The following is a 23,168-nucleotide window of genomic DNA, read 5'->3' as shown; positions in this document are numbered from 1 at the left end:
AGTCTAGCACTGATGCAGAAGTGGAAAGATGCACTCAAACAGTCAATAACTTTAGATGAGAGATGAATACTCCAGAGTGTAGAATGATTAAAAAAGTCTCAAGCCAATGACTAAAAGGAGATGGTCGAAGAGAGCTGGTGGTTTTATGGGGCGGTTCCAAAGCCCACTTTATAGTAAGCAATGCATCTGTTTGGCACTTGCACTTTCAAAATCCAGACCTATGTTGAAGAGGTGATGTGGTTCTTAGGTGATGAAATCACTGACAATAATGTAATTGACCCAGCATAAGGGTCAATATATATTCGTATCCAAAATATATTTGTGTTTTAACACTTCTTCCTTTTCCACTCTAAAGAGACATTGATCTTGGCTGATCAGGGTGTGTACTTTTCTCTTTAATATCCTCTAAAACACATTACTCAACTGCATAATTTCTGGTTGTTGGTCCCTCCTTTGTGCTTTCAGGAAAAAAGCTGCAATAAAAGAAACCCCCAATGGCTGTATGTTGTGTTTCAAATGTAATTTTGTGGAGGGGTAGTGGCAGACTTCTGCGATGCACTGCAGTTAAAATATTTTGATTGAAACATTACTGTATCTATCTCTTGACAGAGGTATTGGATCGCATAGACATAGTTCCAGTCTCTAGTGCTTTCAAGGCAATGCGTGTAGCCCGTCAACTGTAAAACTAGTTAGATCTTAAAAGTTGGTGAGGTCCTCACAGTCAACCCCATACAAGATCACATTGAGTTGGGTATCATTGGCATTTATATTCTAGGTGATCTCCTGCTCAGCTAGATCACTCAGCCATCTCCATTAAACATCAGTGAACATTGAATTGGACCAGTGAGGTAGATGAGCTTTAGGTAACCCCACAAGTAAGTCTGACCAAGGGCACATCCTGTAGAAACCCCTGTGAGGACATAAGCAAATCATGTGTTGTTTCTAGCAGTTACTTCAGTAGTCACTCTTATTGATTCTCCTTATCTACTCAAGGTAGCAGTGGTTTGTGGCTCTTGTACAGCTGGCGGTGCATATTTGCCAACCATGGCAGAAGAGACTGTCATCGTGGACAAAATTGGTACAATATTTCTGGCCGGACCCCCTTTGGTTAAGGCTGCCACTGGAGAAGAAGTGTCTGCTGAAAACCTGGGAGGTGCAGCACTTCATGCTAGGTATGTGTTGTATTTTAACTTCCTCTGTTCATTAAATCATTGTAATCTCATAATGCATCATATACAATGCGCCTCCTTGTCACTCTGGCATATATATTGTGTTGTCTCTTTTGACGACCGGGAACAGTTCAGTTCAAAATATTTTCCAAATGGCTATCAGTTTTACTTTTTTTCAGGAGTTAGCACACAAAACTATGCAATGCTGTCCATAATGCAAATTGTAACTACTGCGGGGATATCAAACGTAACATGTTATGCTGATATCAGAATTAAATTTAAATACTTTTTTTTATTTGACACTCGCACTTTCCTTCTCTGCTAAACGGTGGCGGCTGGTGACATTTGAAAGTGGTAAGCGTAAAAGTTGGGTATGACTTTTATGTAGCGAGCGACGCGGGCAAGCTTAATAGACGAATGTGGTGTCTAGGGTGGGTTCTTCTCCTGAGAATTTTTTTTAAAAAAAGATTGGCAAATGGTGCATTTTAAAGCAAATGAATTTAGGGCTAAGCGTGGCTTATAAAGCAGTGGGAACGTATAGTCTTGCAATATTAAACACATTAAAAACTGCCCCATATCTTACTGCATTTATGTGTTCAACAGTTACTGTAATGTGCAAATTGTACAGCACGACAACTTCAGGCCCTTTAAAGTGTGTGCTTGCCCAGTGTCTTGCACGGTATGAAGCACACACGAGAAACACACATTGATCTCAGAGTGTAGCTAGGAATACCTGCATCCCTGTTTGTGCTGCAACCTGTGGCACGCTTATTTTCAATCAGCTATGGTATTCATTAATCTTAAGGTAAAGGTTCTCTCTTCCTTTGCATTCCAAGTTTATCTACTTGTCTGAATTTGCAAAGGCAATAATAAAAAATAAAGTTATTATTATTTGTTTATTGCATTTTACAAAGCGTAGTCTGCAACATCACAGGAAATGTTCCATTATAACTGACATACAAAAAGTACATTTGTGTACTAAGTACTAACCAGGCGAGAAAGACGTTCTTGATATACAGGCGTGGCACTACTTCTCTTAGTCATGAATTATCCATACCAAACATGTTAAAGACAGTGCTTATGATATTGGGTCACATGCTGACAGACCACAGATTATACGAGCAGAACCCATAGTGCTCCAAGTATTTAGACTCTCATGGTTACCAGTGGTTACAGCATGTACAATAAAAGTGCACAGCAACAAAATGAAAGGCAATAATTACCCCTCAACTCCAGGCCTAACTCCTCCAGAGATCAAACACATGTTAAATCCAGTGGAGACTGCGTTTTATTTGCACCCCATGAAACGTAGTAATACCAGATTTGGTACCAGCCAGGTGCTCAGAAATAACCTAATTAGCGTTGGATTGTAATAGAATCAAAAAATTCAATTGCCACTTGTCAGAATCCAAAATCTGCAAATTTCAAAACAGCAGATTAAAGTATCCCATAATTTCCCCACCAAGACGGAGTCCATAAATGCATTAAACATTTAAAGGAGGATAAGGTTGTTTCCTCAGGAATCTCAAAGACAAAAACGTTGATCTATACCTGAGCATATGCACACTGGTAAAAAACAGCCCAGGAGTTGGTGCTTCAGGAGTCGGCACTAGATCGGGTCAAATGGAAATTTCTTTGGATAGTGAAGTGCATGTCAGGTAAATTAACACCAAACTTGATGAAGATATTAGATCCTGTGGGCATGCCTCTCTAAATCTGCCACACCCCGGCTATTTCCTTCTATTAGGTTGGATTTTCCCAAAATACATGCGTGGAGGTCAAATTACAACAAGTTTGGGTATTGTTGAACATGTTTGGAAAATAATATTATAATAGATATACATTTTGTTTCCAAATCCCTGTGAACGGAACTGTGTTAATTCTTCTATGCCCAAGCCATTATCCACAAAGTGATGTCACCTATGGCTGCAAATATTTGCTGGTTATTTGAATGCTTTTGTCTTTTATGATTTACCAAGTTAACCAGATCTGTCCACATGCCGTCATATAATAACATACCAATGATGTAGCATTCCACATGGACGCCCTGATAGGGCCATCACAGCCATAAAATGACTAGTTGTTGAGATCAAGTATTGGATTTTATTTTGCTTACAAATTAAACCTTGGAAAGACTGATGCTACTCTCCGAAACTTGCCAGAATATGGCACCCTTTTAGTCCAACCACAAATAATTGTCCTTATTATCAACTGGTTATTGATACATAGAAATGTTATTGGGTACCCTTTAAACCTCTGATAGGGATGCAGTCATCTTTGTGAAACCTTAACATCAGGATGAATGTCACCGTGCATGCACAAAGCTTTCATGACTACCTGTTTGCAACCAAAATAAAGTAAGTGATTTCTCCTTTATTATTTGTTTTACTCCATTGCGTAGACCAATATCTACAGACTTAAAGGGAGTCAACATGGTTTAACTCTCCATACTTTCAAAACAATTTTGCTTCGACCAGCCGGATATCAACGTATGTTGGTTACACCTGGGCCAACCAATTTTCACTCATGCTTGTAATAAATTGCATGATGTTCGTTTCAAAGTATGCGGCTCGCAATACTCGTGGGTGGGGTTCAAGTGGGAGTAAAAACACGCCATACAAGACAAATTATTATTATTATCATCATTAACCTCATAACTGCTTGGCTACCCTCTCCCTCCCCCTCAATCCCAGTGCTGAGCCCTGTTTTGGCTATTTAAGGTAGGTAGTACATGCTTAGGGCTCCATAACTGTTACTTTCAAATAAGGTATCCACTCCAAATTTGTGTCCTTTTTTTTCCCCCAACATCCTGGGGATTGTAAAAAACACTCTGGGTTGGAGGATTATTCTGGAGGGGCCTGAGAAAATAGCCAAATGATAGCAAAGATGGAGAAAAATTGGAAAAAAGTGCTCCAGATAAGTGTCTGGTTTTTTCCCCCTTAAAAATGACATAAACAAACGGTTTGTTGTGCTCAAGTCATCATCAGCCCAGCTTTCAGGAACTTACAGAGCTGAATCAAAAAACCTAATTTTATACCACAGTAATGGCATTTATCAAAGAGTTAGCCCATTATTCATATTTTTTGTGCTCTCAACCTACTTCCAGTTTGTTGTGGACTAGTGTGAAACCCATGGGTGATCCACAGATGCTATAGATTTCTGACAAGTAGACAACATTCCGAATTCATCAAGGGGCCATGTATGTGTAGATTCCTCAAGGTTTCCCCAAGGAAAATTAATTTTGAAAAAACAAAATATTGAACATTTGTAGGAAAATACGGGCATTTGCGACGTTTTCATCTGTAACTTTTTGTGACGATGGACGATTTACAAAAACAATATACCACTACATCCGCTAGACCCGTCTGGTTGCAGGTGTATATATAGGGTTTGTAGGTTCTCAAAGAACCCAGGGTACACTGAGCCAACAACTGTGCTACACCGTAGAATGTTTTTTTGATTGCGTACCAAGTATAGAACAATTCATATGGTGTAATATGTAGAGTGAAAAAGCATATCAAGGAAACCTATGTATTTGTGAAATGGGCACAAGATATGGAGTTGAGGTGCAGCTGCTATTTTTACATCTCTGAATTTTTGTTTAGCGCATGATTTAGAGGGCATTTTCCAAAATGTCTTCTTTCTTATACACTGGCTTACATTTGAAAGGCCCAAATCCATCAAAATCTAATTGGTAATAACAAATGTTCTACTATTCTATGCTCCCACTGGTCTTGCAATGAAAATGGTTCTTCACTTGTATGGGTAGGCTTCATGCCTGCAACAGGAAATGGACCAAAACATAACATGGATGCATACATTTGCTGTATGTTTAGGACCCTAGCTCGGCAGCACCTAAGGACACCTAGCAAACCTGTACATTTTTGAAAACTAGACACCTAGGGGTATCCAGTGTGGGGTGCCTGGTGTGGCTCTCGCTAGTTTTGTTTTCCCTACCCTGCATCCCTAGTAAACCTTAAACTTGGATAAAAAAACAGATTTTCCTCACATTTCTGTGGTGGAAAGTTCTGGAATCTGCAGGGAGCCTCAGTTTCCTTCCACGTGGCATTCCCCCAAGTCTCCTGATAAAAAATGTTTCCTCACTTCTGTAGGTAGGCCTAGTGCCCGAGACAGGAAACTGGACAAAAATACAGCATGGACACATCACATTTTTCCAATGAAACCTTATTCTTTTTTTCCAATGTGGGTAGCTGTGGATTTTGAATCCTAGCTCTGCCAGCACCTAGGGAAACCTAGTAAACGTACACATTTTTGTAAACTTGTCACCTGGGGGTATCCAGGGTGGGGTGACTTGTGTGGCTTCCACCAGGTGTATTTACCCAGAATCCATTAAAACCATAAACATGTTGACTAAAAAACACATTTGGCTCATATTTCTTTTGATGGAAAGTTCTGGAATTGGTGGGAGCCACAAATGTCCATCCACCCGGTATTCCCCCAATTCTCCCTATAAAAATGGTACCTGACTTGTGTGGGTAGGCCTAGTGCCCACAACAGGAAACAGCCCAAAACACAACATGGACACATCACATTCTTCCTCTGAAAACTGTCCCTTTTTAGGTCTCGTCTGAGACAGCGCTTTAGCGCTGCTCTGGCGAGACTTATAGTAAGCGAGTTTTGGAAGTGCAAACAGTGGCTTTTCAGGCCTCCAAATACAGTGCATGTGCGTCGGCCGGGCGCACGCACCATTTGGAGGCCTGAAAGCAGTCGTTTGCTTTCACTTTCGCGGGCCCCACGGCCGCTTTGATGTGATCGCGATCGCGGGCTTGGCTTTTTTTCCGTTTTTTTTTTTAAACTTTAATTGCGAGGCGCGCGTGCGGCCAATGCTTGTTTGACTTTGTCTCTTCCTATACTTTTCATTCTCTGGCTGTTTCCCTAACTCGCTCTCTCTCACCATCGCTCCATGTCTTTCTTTGACTTTGCCTCTTTCTATACTTTTCCCCACTGTTGCTGTCTCTCTGTCGTTCTCGTTCACCATTGCTTTTTCTGACTTTGTCTATCTCTTCCTGTATTTTTCCTTCTCTTGCTGTCTATCTCACTCGCTGTCTCTCACCATCGCTCCATGTCCCTCTTTGACTTTGTGTTTTAGTATATTTTTCCTTCTCTTGCTGTCTCTCACACGCTTTCTCTCCCCATCGCTTTATGTTTCCTTCTCTGGCTGTTTATCAGCCGGTTGCTTCTAATTTCTTGGGCAGACTACAAATGTCGGGGTGCTCCGGCGCGCGCTGACTGAACCCCTTCATCTCTGGGGGGCTGTGAATGCCCTGGTCCATGGAACTGCAAAGCGTCAGGACCAGAGCCTTACGTTGTTGTTAACTGCAGAATGCAATTGGAAAAGTTTCGGCCGTGAAATGCAGTCAGTAGCGTTAACCGTCCTGGGTGTTTGTTTGTTTTCGATGCCCTCTTTCCCCACACCTGCGAGGAAAGTGTAATTTTTGAGCATATATCATTCTTTAACATCACATCTTCAATGAAGTGCCTGGTTCGACATTTTCTTGTACGTTCAGGAGAAATGCGTGCCTTCTAGACATCGCAAGTGAAAAGGTCTGCCGCCCAGTAGAATTAGTTCCTTTAACATATGATGACGATTTACAAAACATAAAGAGAACAGAGTGTGTAAGAGGGGCAGATATTTAAGATGCATTATTCATTTAGGTATTGCAATTCACACCGTTGAGCAAAGTGTTCTGGGCTCCAGTCACATGCTGTGACTGTTTGCCACCTTCACACAGTTCCAGGCAAAGCCCTTCTTATTAACGGTGCCATCGATTTCCCACTCACTTAATATGCGCTTTCAAACCACAGTTAGGCGCACCCTTTCACCATTGCTACACGTATTCTTACAAACCCCTTCCATTTACTAACACCACGTTGGATTTAACTTCACTTACATTTTTTTAAAAAACAACTGCGGCATATTACTTGAAGTTCATGTATTTCTTTTACTAAACACAATGTCTATACTTCTGTAATTACAAATATAGGTACGGTAGGTAGCCTTTGTTGATCAGAACCAGTAAATACCTTGGCTCAACACTTCTAACGATGCACCAGATGCAGCTCACGTCTGCAAAAGGTTTCTAAGCAGACGGACGGAGGGGTCATAAAACACCCGCCCCCCCCCACTTCAAAAGCAAACCCAAGGAATTCTTCTGGTCGAGCAAAGGGAGCCCCATAACACTTGTGCTTATCTCAAGGAAGCACATTCCTCAAACGCTCGCAAAAAACAGGCAGAAAGAATAGTAAGGCCCCAGCAACAACACAGGTCATTCGTTAGCTATTACTAGGGCTCTCATACATATTAAAACATGCACTACAAGGGGGAAACATGCAACAGTTTGCATTCTCTATAGCCGTCCAAACATTCAATTTAAATGCACAGCATTTAATGTTTATAAAGCAACAGTTCACAACTACCCTATCGAGGTGCCTCAAACACGCACTAACACGTGGAACAATGCTACATTTACCATTTCTCATTGGTAGCGTCACCTCAGCACTTTTTACCACAGTGACACAGCCTCGTCTTTTTGACACCTTTCATTAGCCCTGCAATGAGCTCTCTGCCCGCTCCGCTCCGAATTGCCAGCACTGGCGCAGAGCCTGCAAAAACAGCAATGCAGCGCGGCAAGCGAGAACCAGGAAATGGTGGTTTGCAAACGAAAATAGAACGTTCGTGCAGCTTGTTCGTCTGGCATCGAAATAACAGAAAACAATGGCTGTGATGTTAGAATAGCATCCAGTATGCATGTCCTCATATCTTAAAAAAAGCATTTGCTATGCAATAGGTCTCGCAGTTATACGAGTTTGAGCTATTGGCATTATAAATGACAGTGCCTTTTATTTATGTTTTAAAAAAACAAACTTAAATAAAAAGCATTGTCATTTACAATGCCAATAGCTCAAACTCCTATAAATGCGAGACCTATTGCATTGCAAATGCTTGTTTCCAATGTGGGTAGCTGTAGATTATGGACCCTAGCTCAGCTGGCACCTCAGGAAACTTAGGAAACGGGTACATTTTTGAAAAAGTAGACACCTGGGGGAATCAGGGTTGGGTGACTTGCGTGGCTCACCCCAGGTATTCTTTTACTCCAAATACCTTGGAAACCTCAAACTTTAACTAAAAAGCAAAGTTTCCTCACATTTCTTTGATGGAAAGTACTGGAATCTGCGGTTGGCCACAATCTTCCTTCCATCCGGCATTCCCCCAAGTCTCCCAATAAAAATGGTACTTTACTTGTGTGGGTAGGCCTAGGCCCGTGCCAGAAAACAGCCCAAAATTCAACATGAATACATCACATTTTTCCACTCAAAACAGGTTTTTTTTTTTTTTGCAAAGTGGCCCCAGACGTGGATTTTGAACCCTGTGTCATCTGGAACCTAGGGAAACTTGGCAAACTTGCCCATTTGTGAAGACTACACACCTAGGGGAATCCAAGGTGGGATGACTTGCATGGTTCTCACCAGGCTTTGTTTCCCTGAATCCTTTGGAAACCTCAAACTTTGACACATTTTCCACACATTTCTTTGATGGAAAGAACTCCGAAGTCTCCCGATAAAAATGGTACCTCACTTGTGTGGGTAGACCTAGTACCTACGACAGTAAACAGGCCAAAACACAATGTAGACCATCATATTTTTTCACTGAAAACGTACCCTATTTTCCAGTGCAGGTAGCTGTAGATTTTGTACTGTAGCTCAGTCGTCACCTAGGCAAAACTAGCAGACCGGAACCTTTTTGAAAACCAAGCAAGCAGAGTAGTCAAAGGTGGTTGCCATGCATAATAATCCACATTTGTAAAGCGCAAACAATCACCCGTAAGGGTCTCTAGGCGCTGGGGGGCGTCGGGAAGATTAAGTAAGCTATTGCCCAGAGTCTCATGGTGCTGGGCTAATCTGCCTCCGGCGCTGGGGATCGAACCGTGATCCCCAGATTCCGGAGTCAGTCGCCCTGGCCGCGGCGCCACACCTCTTCCCTCTTCCTACATGGCTCCAACAAGGATTTCTTATCCCAATGCTCTTGCAACCTCAAACTTTGCATGAAACACATTTTCCTTCCAATTCTGTAATGGAAACTTCCAGAATCCACAGGAATCTATAAAATTCCTACCATCTAACATTATCTCACTTGTGCTGATAAAAACACTGCCTCACATGTGTGGCTAGGCCTAGTGCCCGCGAGAGAAACGGATCAAACCAAGGTCAATGTGAGTCCCCTGACGACGGCTCCCATTGGCCTTGACTTGAACTGTTCCTGTACTAGGACCAGCCAAACAAGTGTGCACATTTGCATTGTGTCATGCCACTGCATGATCTGCAATCATGTTGGTGGCATGACACAATGCAAAGATGTGCTTTTCCCGAGTAACCTATTTCCTCTAAGGGACCGTCTAAGGAGCAGAGAGGCCAATTTTGCACTATTGGCTTTGTCCAGCAGTATAGCTGTATGTGCAGGTGTGACCTCTTTCTCCACACATACAAAGTTGTACTTCTCCTGAATAATTTGTTTACCCCACTGTAGTGTCATGAGACTATGTACGCTAGGACACTTGCGGATATGGGCAGACTCAACAGAGGAATTCCGAAACTTGCTGGGAAGTGTTAAGGTGAGGTTTTTAACAGATATGATGTAATCAGAGTGCAGTGTATGATTGTATGCTGAGGAAAAAAATACATCTATTACAGAGTGTGCGGTGTATTAATTTGCATGCTGCCAGGCTGGGTAGGAGATTAAAATTAGCACTGAAGGTAGATTCATACCATCAAGAAGCAAACTGCTTGTGAGTGTCAGGTGCACTCAAATCGATGAGAAGCAGTTCGAAGTTGGCATGTATGGAGTCGAAGTCCCGCTCCAGCCCATAAATGGCCCTCGAAGAAGTTAAAGACCCTGCGGAGGAGCGGTTTCAAAAAGCTCGTCAGAAATCAAGTCGCAAAGTCAAAAGAAGAGATACTGCGCCACATCACAACACCGAGCCATCATCGAATCAAAGTGAAACACTAAAGGCACTGACAACCAGGTACGTTGCAAAAAGCTAAATGCAACAATGACCAAGTGCGAGAAATGGGACCGTTACTGTCAAAAAGGAAGATGACTATCTACGACCTCAGACTGGGCATGAGGACATAAATGCAAGTACACGGCCGGTGTGTGTAGAAGTTACAGGTCCAGAAGAACAGCAGCCATCGTCTGAACAGCATATGCTCTCAACAGTAGTAGAAAAGAGTGCAAAGTACTATACAGCTGTATTTCTGAAACCACCACCTCCATTTGACACCGCCAAAAAGCAGAATATTGGCGTCCGCTGGACTGCACGGATCAAGACTTTTGATGATTTCATAGATGCCCTAAAAGAAATAGATGATAATAAAATCCAAAGTATTCTCGGTGCACCCACAAGACCAAAAGGCAATATCGGTTATGACAAGTAGAAACCAGACAAAGTCGATCGTCGTCAAGTTCATCTTAAAATGGCTCGTCAACGTCATTATCAAGCACCAGTGAAGAACATGGATGTGCGATGATAGTATCGACCAAGGAACGACAGGCACATTTAGGCTTGGCTGCTTGGAAAGAGAAACAAAATATGAAGGCGGACTACGAAACGAAACATCAGAATTCATTTGGACATTGCCCCATGATTGCAGTAAAGATCAACAGTTGCGCCATAACCTTTTTCATAGAACAGTGGTGTGTCGATTAACATCATGCCAGTCGGAAAGTTCAACAGCCTGTCTACTGTGCCACGCCTCAACCCGCCAAACAAGAAAATGTACATGTGGGCTGCTTTTAAACTATTGAAGAGTCCAGGGTCATTCACAGCGACAATGCAACATAATGCAGTATCAGTGCAAGCGCCAATTCACGTTCTTCAAGTAACTTCGCCCAGTATATGCCTACTCAATTTTGCCACTGCTACTGACATGGGACTGATATCTCTCAATTCAAACCTCCCCACTCAGTCTGAAGTTGTGAGTCAGTTTCTGTTGTTGTTTTATCTCCAAGGCAGGCTCAAGACAATGAAAGTGCTACTTCATATTAATGAGGACATTCGCTCTTTTGCCCAGCGGCACAGCAGAGTTGCTTTTCACTTGCATGAAGCCATTGAGAAATAACTAGGCACTGTTGAAGCATGACATCATTGAGCACGCCACCGGTCCTACATAATGGGTTTCACCCATAGTGGTGGTGCCAAAAAGGGACAGTAGATATGCAGTGCGCATCTGTGTTATATACGTCAGGCCAACAAAGCAGTTGAGAGAGAAAGAAATCCTGGTCTACACATAACGGACACAATCATGCAACTGAACTGTGAAAAAGTCTTCTCCAGTCTTGACCTGAATAAGGGATACCATCAACTCGAGTTGGAAGAGAATTGCAGGTACATTATTACTTTTTCAACTCATGTTTGTTTGTTCTTTTAGTACAAAAGTTGTGTTTTGCAGTATTGGCAGTTGCAGAAATATTTCAGGATGTTATACATCGAATATACCTGTCACACATGCTTTTAAGTAGTGATGACATACTGGTGTTTGGAGCAACGCTAAAGGAGCATGACAAGGCTCTAACACAGGTGTGCCAGTTACTTGCTGATGCAGGTCTCAGTCTGAACTGAAAGCAGCAAAGTGTTAGTTTCTCAAAAAACACATTCTCTGGGAGAATGAGTTCTGACCCAGATAAAGCACTGTCAGCTACTTGCCCCCCACAAGATTTTACCATGCTGTGAGCCGTCTTGAGCATTGACAGTTATTGTTCAAGGTACATTTGTGACTTTGCTACTGTGAGTCCCCATTGAGAGACTTGACAAAACAAAATGTCCCATTCCAATGAGCTTCTGAATGTGACAAAAGCTTCAAAAGAAGAAAACATGCACTTGAGACCGCAACTAAGGTAGTCTATTTAGATCCCAAGTTACAGACTGATTTCACAGTTGATGCGTGCCCGCTGAGGCTGGGGGGCAATCCTTGCTCCACTTAATGGCCATCTAAATGCTCAGAGACACATTGTTGTGTATTCCAATCGCAGATTGTTTGGCACAGAGTGTGCCTATTCTCAGTCGGAGGAGGAGAGTCTAGCCGTAGTGTATGCACACAAACATTTTCATGTGTTTCTATATGGAAAATGTTTCACTATCATTACAGACCACCAAGCGCTACTGCTCACTGCTTTTGGAAACCCAAAATCCAAGATATCTCCTCACATTGAGGGGTAGGGTTTGTGAACGCAAGAGTACGACTATGCAATTGTACACAAGCTGGGTAAAGACCAGAACTCTGCTGATTACTTTTCACATTGTCTCAGTTCAACATCCAAAACAGCTGAAGATTACATTAACTTAATTGTGAGGTCTAGCACACCAGTTGCCCTATCAATTGCACAGATTATTGCTGCTGCTAACGCCAATAAGAATATGCTTATCCTCAAAGGCATAATTTCACTCAATCGTAGAAGAAGAGTGCTTGACCTTTTGCTGACTATTTTGAATTTCAAAAATGTATAGGATGAACTGTCCATGACCAGGTAAGGTGTTGTCTTGAGAGGCTCGAGAATCGTCCTACTTGAGAGCCTAAGACAGCAGGTCATTGAACTAGCCCATGAAGGACATCATAGCATTATAGCCACCAAGAGAGCCCTAAGAGAGAGAGTGTTGTTCCTGCACTTAGACTAGTGAGTTGAGAGGAAACTAAAACAGTGCCATCTTTGTAACTGCCTTTCCTCCAAAGTGACGTGGCATCCATTGACCATGTCTGACCTTCCTGCACAGTCTTGGGAAAGAGTTGCAGTTGATTTCTTTAGGCCCTTAGGAAATGAACATCATCTCATGGTAGTCATTGATGAGTATTCACGCTTTCCTTGAGTAGAGTAGATATCATCAACAACAAGGTCTTCGAGCGGCTGAATGACATGTTTGCAGGGTTGGGTATCCCCACCATTCTCAAACAATTCACTGAGTTTCTAGTCAGACCATATGTCAAGCATCAAAAGAGTACACCTTTGTGGCCCCAGGCCAATGGTGTTGTGGAATGATTCATGGGTACCCTCAAATGGGTAATTCAACGAGCATCGATGGAGGAGATTGAGTTAAACTAAGCCCTGTGTAAAGGCCCCTGTGCTTATCGCTCAACTTCTCATTCCCAAACTGGTGAGAGTCCAGCCACCTTGCTATTTGGGAGAGCCATTTGAACCAGACTGCCACAGTGGACAGTAGATGGATACTTGACTGCTGATAATGTTTGTGTCGCAGACAGTTCTTGAAAGTGCAAAATGAAAACATATGCTGATCGGTATCGACGAGCCCAGGAAACAGTATTTGATTAAGTTGTCTGGGTCCCGGTCAAGCAGCAACGAAAGCGGAAAAAACACACTCCTTTTGTTGTCGATTCTCTGAGGGTTGAGAGGTGTAAAGGACATATGGTGACAGCGCATCATCCTGGAAAGTCCATCATACGAGACTCATCACACTTTAAGCACCTTCATCAATGATCATCAGGTCCTGCAATTATGAATGAGGCGATCCCGCCTAACAGTCCAGATCAAACATCAGAACATGTGCCATCGTTGCAAGATCAGAGTGGCCCTCAACCACCTTATACCACTCAATCTGGTTGACTAGTGTGAGCGCCTCAATGTCTTACTGAAGAAATAGAATGTGTCTATTGGTTATACTTTTTATTTAACAATGAGAGAGTTGTATTGTCATAAGACAATGTGTACTAGGACCTTTGCGGTTCTGGGCGGACTCAACAGAGGAATTATGTAACTTGCTGGGAGGTGTTCAGATGTGGTAATTAACATTTATGAATTAATTAGAGTGCAGTGTTTGATTGTGCGCGGAGGAATTATGACATCTTTTGCAGAGCTCAGTGTGTGGCGTATTCATATGCATGCTCCCCGGCTGGGGAGGATGCTACAGCAACCAGAACTGTTCGACTAACCTAGCGGTGTGATATACATTATAGACTCTGACTTGAAGTAGTCTTGCATGTATTTTTTACAAGATGCGTTATTGAAGGTCCAAAGATTCCACTGTTTCTAGTGAACTTTATTCAGGCAATTTTTGTCCTGATGAGACCCGAAGACTAACAACCGATCGAATTGTCGACATCCCCTCCCTAAGTTTCAAAACATGTTATGGTTCGTCAGGAGATACCATTTATGAACAGAAAGGCTCTCTGCCTATGTTTGTTTGATATAAAATCATATGCTGTTGTGTAGTTTGCACTAATCAGTTGGAACTGTGCGTTTGTTGACAACATAAACTTAGGATGGTGCCAGACTGATTACATGCACCCCCACAGGATATGTTGTCCCTTAGACCAGCTAGCTCACAGTGCCACCATAAGCCCCCCTAACCTAGACAGGGAGTAAACTGGTTTGGCAACTACTGAAGATGACAGCCCTTTTCCCTCAGGAACCGTGGTGACAGACCTAGAACATTTTGCTCACATTCGTGCTCTTTCAGTCAGAGAAATATATAAAGAATACACAAAGGGACCTTTTCAATATTTATTGAACCGAAGTGATTCTTGTATAGAACATATGTGCTGCAATGATCAATTAACAGAACCAGACAAATGTTATAATAAGTGTCAGGACAGTCAACAGGATGAAGAGTTCCACCATCTTGCTGACACAAATTAGATATGCAAGCATACGGAACAGTATAACAATCTAGTATACTACTATGCAAACCGTAACCTACGTGTCTAGGGTGTAAATGTCTGACAGTTCCAAAAATTAAACGAATGAGAAGTGGAGGTCGCCTTTTTTCATATAACGTTGCCAAAACTTGGAATCACATCCCCCTCCACATTCGTTCACAACTAAACCACATGAACTTTCGTAAGCAGATAAAAACCTTCCTTTTCCCCTGATATGTCTTGAATCGGGTATGTGCGTAACCTTTAGCGCTAGGATGCCTTCGGGTAACCAGGTGCTCTACAAGTGCTACCTCATTGATTCATTCATTCAAATGTATGTTTTGCCAAGAAACCCCCTATTGGATGATCTAAGCATGTTACCTGGTGGGAAGGATTTAGGAACCTATCTTGGTTCCGAACTGGACATCCCTCACGGAGATGTCAATCAGCTACTGAGTGAATGCTTCAGCATGCAGGGACCCCGAGAAGTAAGCCAAAGTATCTGCTATGATTATACTCGGAAACAAAATATTACATATAGAAAATGACATCCTTTCCTTGGGCTGAGATTGTGATCAAGCTGCCATTGTTTGTATTCCAAAGATAGCTGTGTCGCCATATGGACATAAATACCAGACATATTTGTACAACACACGTAAGGGCCTTGTACACAATGCCAAGGCAATGTGATGGTGTTCTCGTGAAGTTTAATCATGTTTGCAAGGTCTGTGTTTCCAAGAAACAAACCCAAGTGTCACAAATGCAAGTGTGTGTGAAAAGTTGATGTGGCAAAGTGAAGGCAACTTTAGGAAAAAGCTGTGTACATGTGAAAATTGCAACCTGCTGTCAGTCTCTGATCCTGTCTCAGATGTCTTCCGTAACCCGCGATATGGCCTGGGCAGCAGTCATCCACCGAGATGCCATCTCTGCTGACTGGTTAAAACCTTCCTTATAAAACTCTGTCCTATGTAGAAGGCAGAAATATTGTCCTGAATCAGTCGGTGGGTGTGTGCGTCTGTGAGATGTGTGCAACAGTAAACAAACAAAAAATGACTTTTTGGGTGAATCTGCAGGTTGTCCAAAGGCACTCAAAAAAGACACAGTATTACTTATTGCATACCCAATATCACAGCATACTATTGTCGTTGCTTATACAAAGCTTTATCGTTGAGGAAGCTGCTGGGCATTTGCCAGTACAAAACTAATTTCCAGAAGCCACAAACCATCCTTTGATCTCAAGAAGCACACATTCACATTGTAGCACCTCAAACTTTGTGGGCAGGTGGGCCCCTTGTGAAAACCCACAGTGTTATCACCAAGGTCACTGGAATCCTGTGGCTGGACAGCAGCCAATTATAGGACGGTGTTGACTAAATTATGCGGCAAGAAAAGGCAAATTATGCTGCAGTTTGCAGCACATTTTCTAAAAGTATTACATCATTATTTTATGATTTGAAAACATGATAATACAGCCTGGACTAGGATTTCACCTCATTATCATCAATACAGCAATACAACAGAAATAAGCAACTGAAAATGACCAGTGAAACTTTTTGCACAGCCTTTCCCTGCATGCAAACACATCGCCACATATTTGGTCATTTTTGGTATGTATCTTTCTAAACTCCTACCTTCCTGTTCTAAAATATTGCCACATATGGTGCAGCTATATGTTTTAACGGGGGGGGGGGGCGCAAACACCCCGCCAGCGTAAACAAACCTTTATAAAACAAAAATGAGCCCTCCCCACCTAAATTTCTTCTCTATTTGTTTTTGCAGGAATGGGTGTTTTCCCTGGAGAGTGGGTGGGAGCGATTACACCTCCCTAAAGGGAAAACACTCACCCACCCCCGCCTAAAAATAAAGTCCCAAGAGGGAGTCGGCCCATATGTCAGAAGGGACGACCCCCTGACAATTTCAGTTTTAATTTTTTTACATTTAGTTTTTAACTTTCCCTGGAGGGCGGGATTGCGGCCCCCAGGGGAAAATCCACATTGTTTTACAAAAATATCGACACTAACCCCCAAGGGGGTTTCGCCTGTTCAGCATGAGAGCTGACCCCCCCTCCTCCCTCCCATACACTGGTCCCATTTGGGTTTTCTGGCTATGCATTGCGGAACAATCCATAGCCATTAGATAGTTTCAAGGAGGCCTCATAGGAAAGGGGAGAATCTCCTCTTCCTAACTAGGCCTCCCTAAAACCCGGAGAGGCCTAGTTAGGCATTTGTCGCGCTCCGGAGCAAGAGAGAGCGCTTAACTGCTCCTCGTAGATGCTCCGGTGGTGAATCTGTGAAGTCAGCACGCCGAAACGTCACAAATGGGTGTGAGTGTAGGGCAGGGGCTGACACACAAACAATTCTGTCTCTCTCCCACACCCTTTAAAAAAGACTAAAAAATGAATTCCTGGAGGATTCCTTGTAGCCTTCCCCAGTGTCAGCCAATGGTTGACACCCGCACCTAACAGGTTAAGGAGAAGTAATGTTGGAAGTCATTCTTCCAACATTACAGCCCGTGGCTATGTTTTTGTGGCTTGCAGTACATGGCAGAAGTTTTTGACAAAAGTGGGTATATATAAATGTATGTGTATATATATGTACAAATGATAAATGTATGTGTGCATATATATATATATCAGCAGAACGCTCGCTCTACTTCTCCTTGCTGAGCTGCTGGAAAAAGCGAGAATGGACCCAACTTGGTGCTTAGTAGATTTTATTATGCAAGCACACCTTCCACCATGACGCGTTTCGGCAGCTCCTCTACCTTGATCACATGACAGCGCTTACACGGGGAGGACACATTTTTAAAGTGAAATTACATGGTCACATGGTGAGTAAACATGGAAAACATTAAAACATTACAACAATGTGTAATTTTAAAAGACAGACCTATAGGTTTTACAATTTTTTATCGCTAACAAGCCTTTTATAAAATTACCTACTTGTCATGTCAATTATTGGTAAACTCATATAACTTCATATTTATAGAGTCATATCAAACGATTAAATAATGGCTTAAATGCCTAATACCTATATGTTTTCCGATTGCTTGCATAGATTGTTTTGCATGGGACCTGTGTGAAACTAACATATACCCGTGTAATAAATGTTTTGAAAATTAGTGAAGGAACCGGTGTTTAAAAAAATATTTTAAGTGCAAATAAGTGCAAAAAGTGCTTAAAAACTTGTGCTGAGGGACTGTGAGACTATGTAACCTCCCTCAGCATTTGGTTGAAATAATAGTCACAAGGTTTGTTTTCTTATGTCACAGACTATTCGATGTCTGAGCTGAATCTTCTGATAGATTATATCGTGGACTGGAGATGTTCATGTGCCATGCAATTGCTGGTTGAGACCAGTGTGGTATTATGAACTGACAACGTATGTACTGTAGGAGATTGAATGACTGCCAAATGTATCAGATCTCTGTTTGGGTATACTTTGACAAAAGGCAGTCAAAAATACATGTGTGGAATTAAGAAATATACAAGTATATAAATAAATAAATAAATAAATATGAATATAAATAGATGATTTCTAAAATATACACATGTGATCCGTTAAAACAGACCCTCTCCTTGCATAGTAGGTAAAATACCAGCATAGTCAATCCATCATTATTGTCTGTACCAATTCAAATCAGTCAACCAACAGTAAAACATTAACTCTAAAATCAGTGAAGTAAAAAGGAGAGACATAGATTCATATAATGGTGGTAAAATATGCAGAACATAAAATGTAGGTATTTAAAAATAATTTCTTTCATATAAATATTAAATAATATATAATAAACATTAAATATTAAATGTTAAATATTAAATATTAAATACTAAATACCAATTATTACACAAACATGATGTTTAAAATTAGTGGTTCATACCCACAAATCTATATTCTAACATATATCACCACCTGCCCACCGGTTAATATTCATTTCTTGACATTGCCTGCAGGAGCAAATAAAACGCCAATATCAGATTAATGCGCAATTTCTAGTCAAGGTATGTGTGCAAATCCTCGCTAGTATTCAGACCCCCTGGAAATTTGGTATCTAACTCTAAAATGTAGCGTGTTTCAAGGCGCCTGAGTTTTTGTTCCCGATCCCCCCCTCTGCCGAGTGGGGGTATCGCATCAATCACAAAATATTGAAGATGTTTTAAGTTATTTTCATGATGTGCCTTAAAATGTCTAGCTACAGGATAGCTTGTGTCACTGTTGGTGATGGCTCTAATGTGCTGCAATATGCGCTTATGGACTTGTAACTTCGTGCTACCTATATACAGTAGGTTGCAGGAGCACTGTAACACATATACTGCAAACTCAGTGCGACAAGTCAAATGTTGTCTGATCTCTCTTGTCGCACCACTAAATGCTGTCTGATAGGTGGTTCTATTTAAAGCATAGTTACATGCTTTGCATACAGAACATTTAAAAAAGCCCTTCCTTGCCACCAACCATCCCACTTTCTCACTTTCCTCAGGGTTTTTCTTAACTAGAACATTGGCCATTGTAGCCGCTCTTCTATATGTGATAGCAGGCTGTTTAGGCAATAGTGTACCAATTATGGGGTCATCATGAACTATTGGCCAATTCCTTCTTATTATAGTTCTTATTTGCTGCTCTTGCTTTGAATAAGTCAGAATAAGTCTGGTGGGTTCAGCATGAGTCTGTTCTTCTTCCTTACTTGCTTTCACGCTTTGTGTGAGCTCATGTCTAGCAAGCCTGTTAGGTTTATCAATCGCATTTTTAATTGATGCATTTGTGTATCCTCTATCAAGGAATCGCTGTCTACATTCCTGTTGCTTAATGTAGCAGTCTTCTTTCTCACTACAAATTCTCTGTATTCGAAGCATTTCCCCATAGGGAATGCTATGTATTAGATGCGGGGGATGGGCGCTAGAGGCATGAAGCAGAGTATTCCCTGCTGTTTCCTTACGATGTAATGAAGTGTTCATACTGTTGTTTGTTATATTCACTTGAACATCTAGGAAAGTTATATTTTTGTTGCTTATAGTGGATGTAAACTGCAAATTTACATCGTTGTCATTCAATGACTTAACAAATTCAATTGCTTTGTCCTGGGTTCCCTTCCATACAATAAAGAGATCGTCTATATAACGTAGCCAGCATACAATATTTTCTTTATAAGTCTGCTCATATGTTTTCATGAGGACCAGCTCCTCCCACCAGCCCATGAACAGGCATGCATAGCTAGGGGAGAAGCTGGCCCCCATAGCCACACCTTGAATTTGCTGGAACATTTGATGTTAAAACATAAAAAAAATTATTCTCTAGGCAGAACCCCAACATATCCATTATCATCTCATTGTGTTGTACATAATGCAATGGTCTGTTAGTCAGAAAATGATCAACTGCTTTTAGCCCATCCTGATTCCTAATGCATGTATACAGTGAGGATACGTCTAAGGCCAAAAGAAAATACCCTTCCTGCCATTGGATGTTAGCGATTTTCTTGATAAAATCCCCAGTGTCCTGCACAAATGATTTTAGTTTCTTCACATGGTCTTGGAGAAAAAAGTCAATATAACGGGACATATGTTCAAGTGGCCCGTTGATAGCTGATATTATTGGTCTTCCGGGGGGCTTCTGAATATTCTTATGGACCTTAGGAATAAAGTACATGGATGGAGTCTGTGGGTGTTCTGTCTTTAAATATTTAAACTCTTCCATGGATAGCAGTCCCACACTTTTCCAGGCCAATAGTTTTGAATGAAATTGGTTTATCATAGTCTTATATTTTGCAGTTGTACTTCTACGATAACATTGCACATCATTCAACTGAGAATAAGCTTCTTCCAAATATTTATCCATTGGCCAAAGTACAATATTTCCCCCTTTATCGGAGTTTCTGATAACTATTTTGTTTTCTTTTTTTAGTTTTGTCATAAGATTGTTGTATTGTCGTTCATGGTTGGTCATTTTCCTTTTTTGCTTATTGATGTTAATGTTCAATTTCTTGATTTGAGCCACGACCTGTTCATTAAAGACGTCAATGGAATCACGAGACATAATGGGCATGAATTTAGACTTTACTTTGAAAGGAGTAGTAGGTTTAAGATTAGTGTCGGTTTCCAATGATCGATCCATTGCATGGTATTCAGCAGAGAGGCTTTGGCTTGATGTGCCCGCAGATATATTCGATTCCTTCGCCAAGTCCCTCAGATTTTCAAGGGTCTCTAAGTCTGCGACCAAAAGTCCACAAGTTTCGTTGGTGTCGATTGCCACATCTGTGGTTTCCGTTCTGGACCGGGATTTGAGTTCATGGAATTTTTTAAGTTTCAACTTACGAATAAATGTATACACATCCACGCGGGTCGTCGGGTAATCAAAGTCAGATTGCGGACAATAAGACAACCCTAGGGATAGTAACTGCTTTTCTGCCTGGGTTAAGTTGATATCTGCCAGATTGATTATAGTTTTGGCTGTTGATGAGGTAGGAGGGGAATTATTTACTGCCTGTTCCTCCATGCTCCTCGCCGTCCTCTCCCCCTGTTTGGATGCTTGTTGTAGGCGGCGTTGCCTTGCTTTTCTCCTTTGCCTTCTGGATATTGTTCGTCGTTTTTTGCCGGTTGACTGCGGGGTCTTAGTGTTTCACCTCTACTCCTTCTCATGTAATCAAGTTCCTCCCCCAGAGTTGGTTTAATGGCATTCGATTGTATACGATCTATTCTTCCTTCCGCTTCTGACTCGCTCTCCAATGCTGAGCTCAAATCAGAAGCTGTTTCATCTTGCATACTGGATACAGGGGCGGTTTTGTGTGATTGCCCTTGTTGACCTCCAGCCTTTGATCTGTACACATCGAATTTGCGGGAGAAAGTAAAAATATGCCCGCTCGCATAATCCTCCTTGTCCCTTTGAAATTTAAAAGCCTTACGGTGTTTGATTTTTTCCTCCTCTTTAAATAGTCGGTTGACCATTTCCTCATGCAGTTTGTTTTGTTGAGGATCACCCAATGCCTTTATTTCTGCTTCCAGGGCATCTATTTTTAGTTGTAGAGCATCGCGGTCTATGGCAGCATATTTGACCAATATCTGGACCAACCTTCTTGATGATTCTAGGTTGGTTTCTGCCCACTCAGCCATCATTAGGGGGTTCGGGGTATCATAACTGGGGGCTATCATGATTCGTAGTCCCCTCGGTATTCTCCCCACGTCCAAATATCCCTGCAGGGATTTTGATTCCCACCATTTTGACTGTTCCTGCCGCATGAGTTTCTCCAGAACACGATATTTCTCCTGATTGTTTGGGGCTGTGATGTCGAGGGTGTATCAGTGAACATCCCTTCTGCAGCCGATTCCCTACTGCGTTGCGCTGCGGTAGACATGGTGTGGTTGCAGTGCGTGTTTCTATATTGTGACCCGTAATGGGACCTGCCCTCTTGAGGTTTGAGTCAAAAGCAAGCCCCTCAGGTGCACACCTCCCCGCCTGTGTTCAATTTCAACGCGGTTCCTTACCTGCTCCGTTAGCAGCGCATGCCGTCGTCACCTCCTCGCTGGACGAAAATCCACTCGAGACCTCCGGCTCCGCTCGGCTGTGTCCCGCTTGTTTCAGGCCAATTTTCCAACCGCTGTTGGTTCACAGGGCGCTCCGTGTTTCCGCTACCGGATTCGTTTTGTTGACTTCCGGGTTACCGTCCACCTCGAAGCCTCGGGAATGGTCAGATCACCAGAAGTCTGTAACTTTGCCGTCCACGAAGCCAACTCAAAAAGGGGGGGGTCCAAAGACACCGGGGAAAGTCAAAGCCGGTGAAAATATCAGCAGAACGCTCGCTCTACTTCTCCTTGCTGAGCTGCTGGAAAAAGCGAGAATGGACCCAACTTGGTGCTTAGTAGATTTTATTATGCAAGCACACCTTCCACCATGACGCGTTTCGGCAGCTCCTCTGCCTTGATCACATGACAGCGCTTACACGGGGAGGATACATTTTTTAAGTGAAATTACATGGTCACATGGTGAGTAAACATGGAAAACATTAAAACATTACAACAATGTGTAATTTTAAAAGACAGACCTATAGGTTTTACAATTTTTTATCGCTAACAAGCCTTTTATAAAATTACCTACTTGTCATGTCAATTATTGGTAAACTCATATAACTTCATATTTATAGAGTCATATCAAACGATTAAATAATGGCTTAAATGCCTAATACCTATATGTTTTCCGATTGCTTGCATAGATTGTTTTGCATGGGACCTGTGTGAAACTAAAATATACCCGTGTAATAAATGTTTTGAAAATTAGTGAAGGAACCGGTGTTTAAAAAAATATTTTAAGTGCAAATAAGTGCAAAAAGTGCTTAAAAACTTGTGCTGAG

General features: G+C 41.9%; 1 protein-coding gene across 1 annotated transcript in view; it reads left to right on the top strand.

Moving 5' to 3' along the window:
* Nucleotides 1-23,168, top strand: part of LOC146834773 (methylcrotonoyl-CoA carboxylase beta chain, mitochondrial-like) — a 341,939-nt gene that overhangs the window by 127,639 nt on the left and 191,132 nt on the right. The window contains exon 5 of the mRNA XM_085602299.1: nucleotides 994-1,172. Coding sequence (XP_085458425.1) covers nucleotides 994-1,172 — 179 coding nt within the window. The remainder of the gene's footprint in view (nucleotides 1-993; nucleotides 1,173-23,168) is intronic.

This window comes from Triturus cristatus, chromosome 4_2 (assembly GCF_964204655.1).
Source record: "Triturus cristatus chromosome 4_2, aTriCri1.1, whole genome shotgun sequence".
Lineage (NCBI taxonomy): Eukaryota > Metazoa > Chordata > Amphibia > Caudata > Salamandridae > Triturus > Triturus cristatus.
The sequence above is the reverse complement of the archived record's forward strand: the minus strand, read 5'-3'. Positions and strand labels throughout refer to the sequence as shown.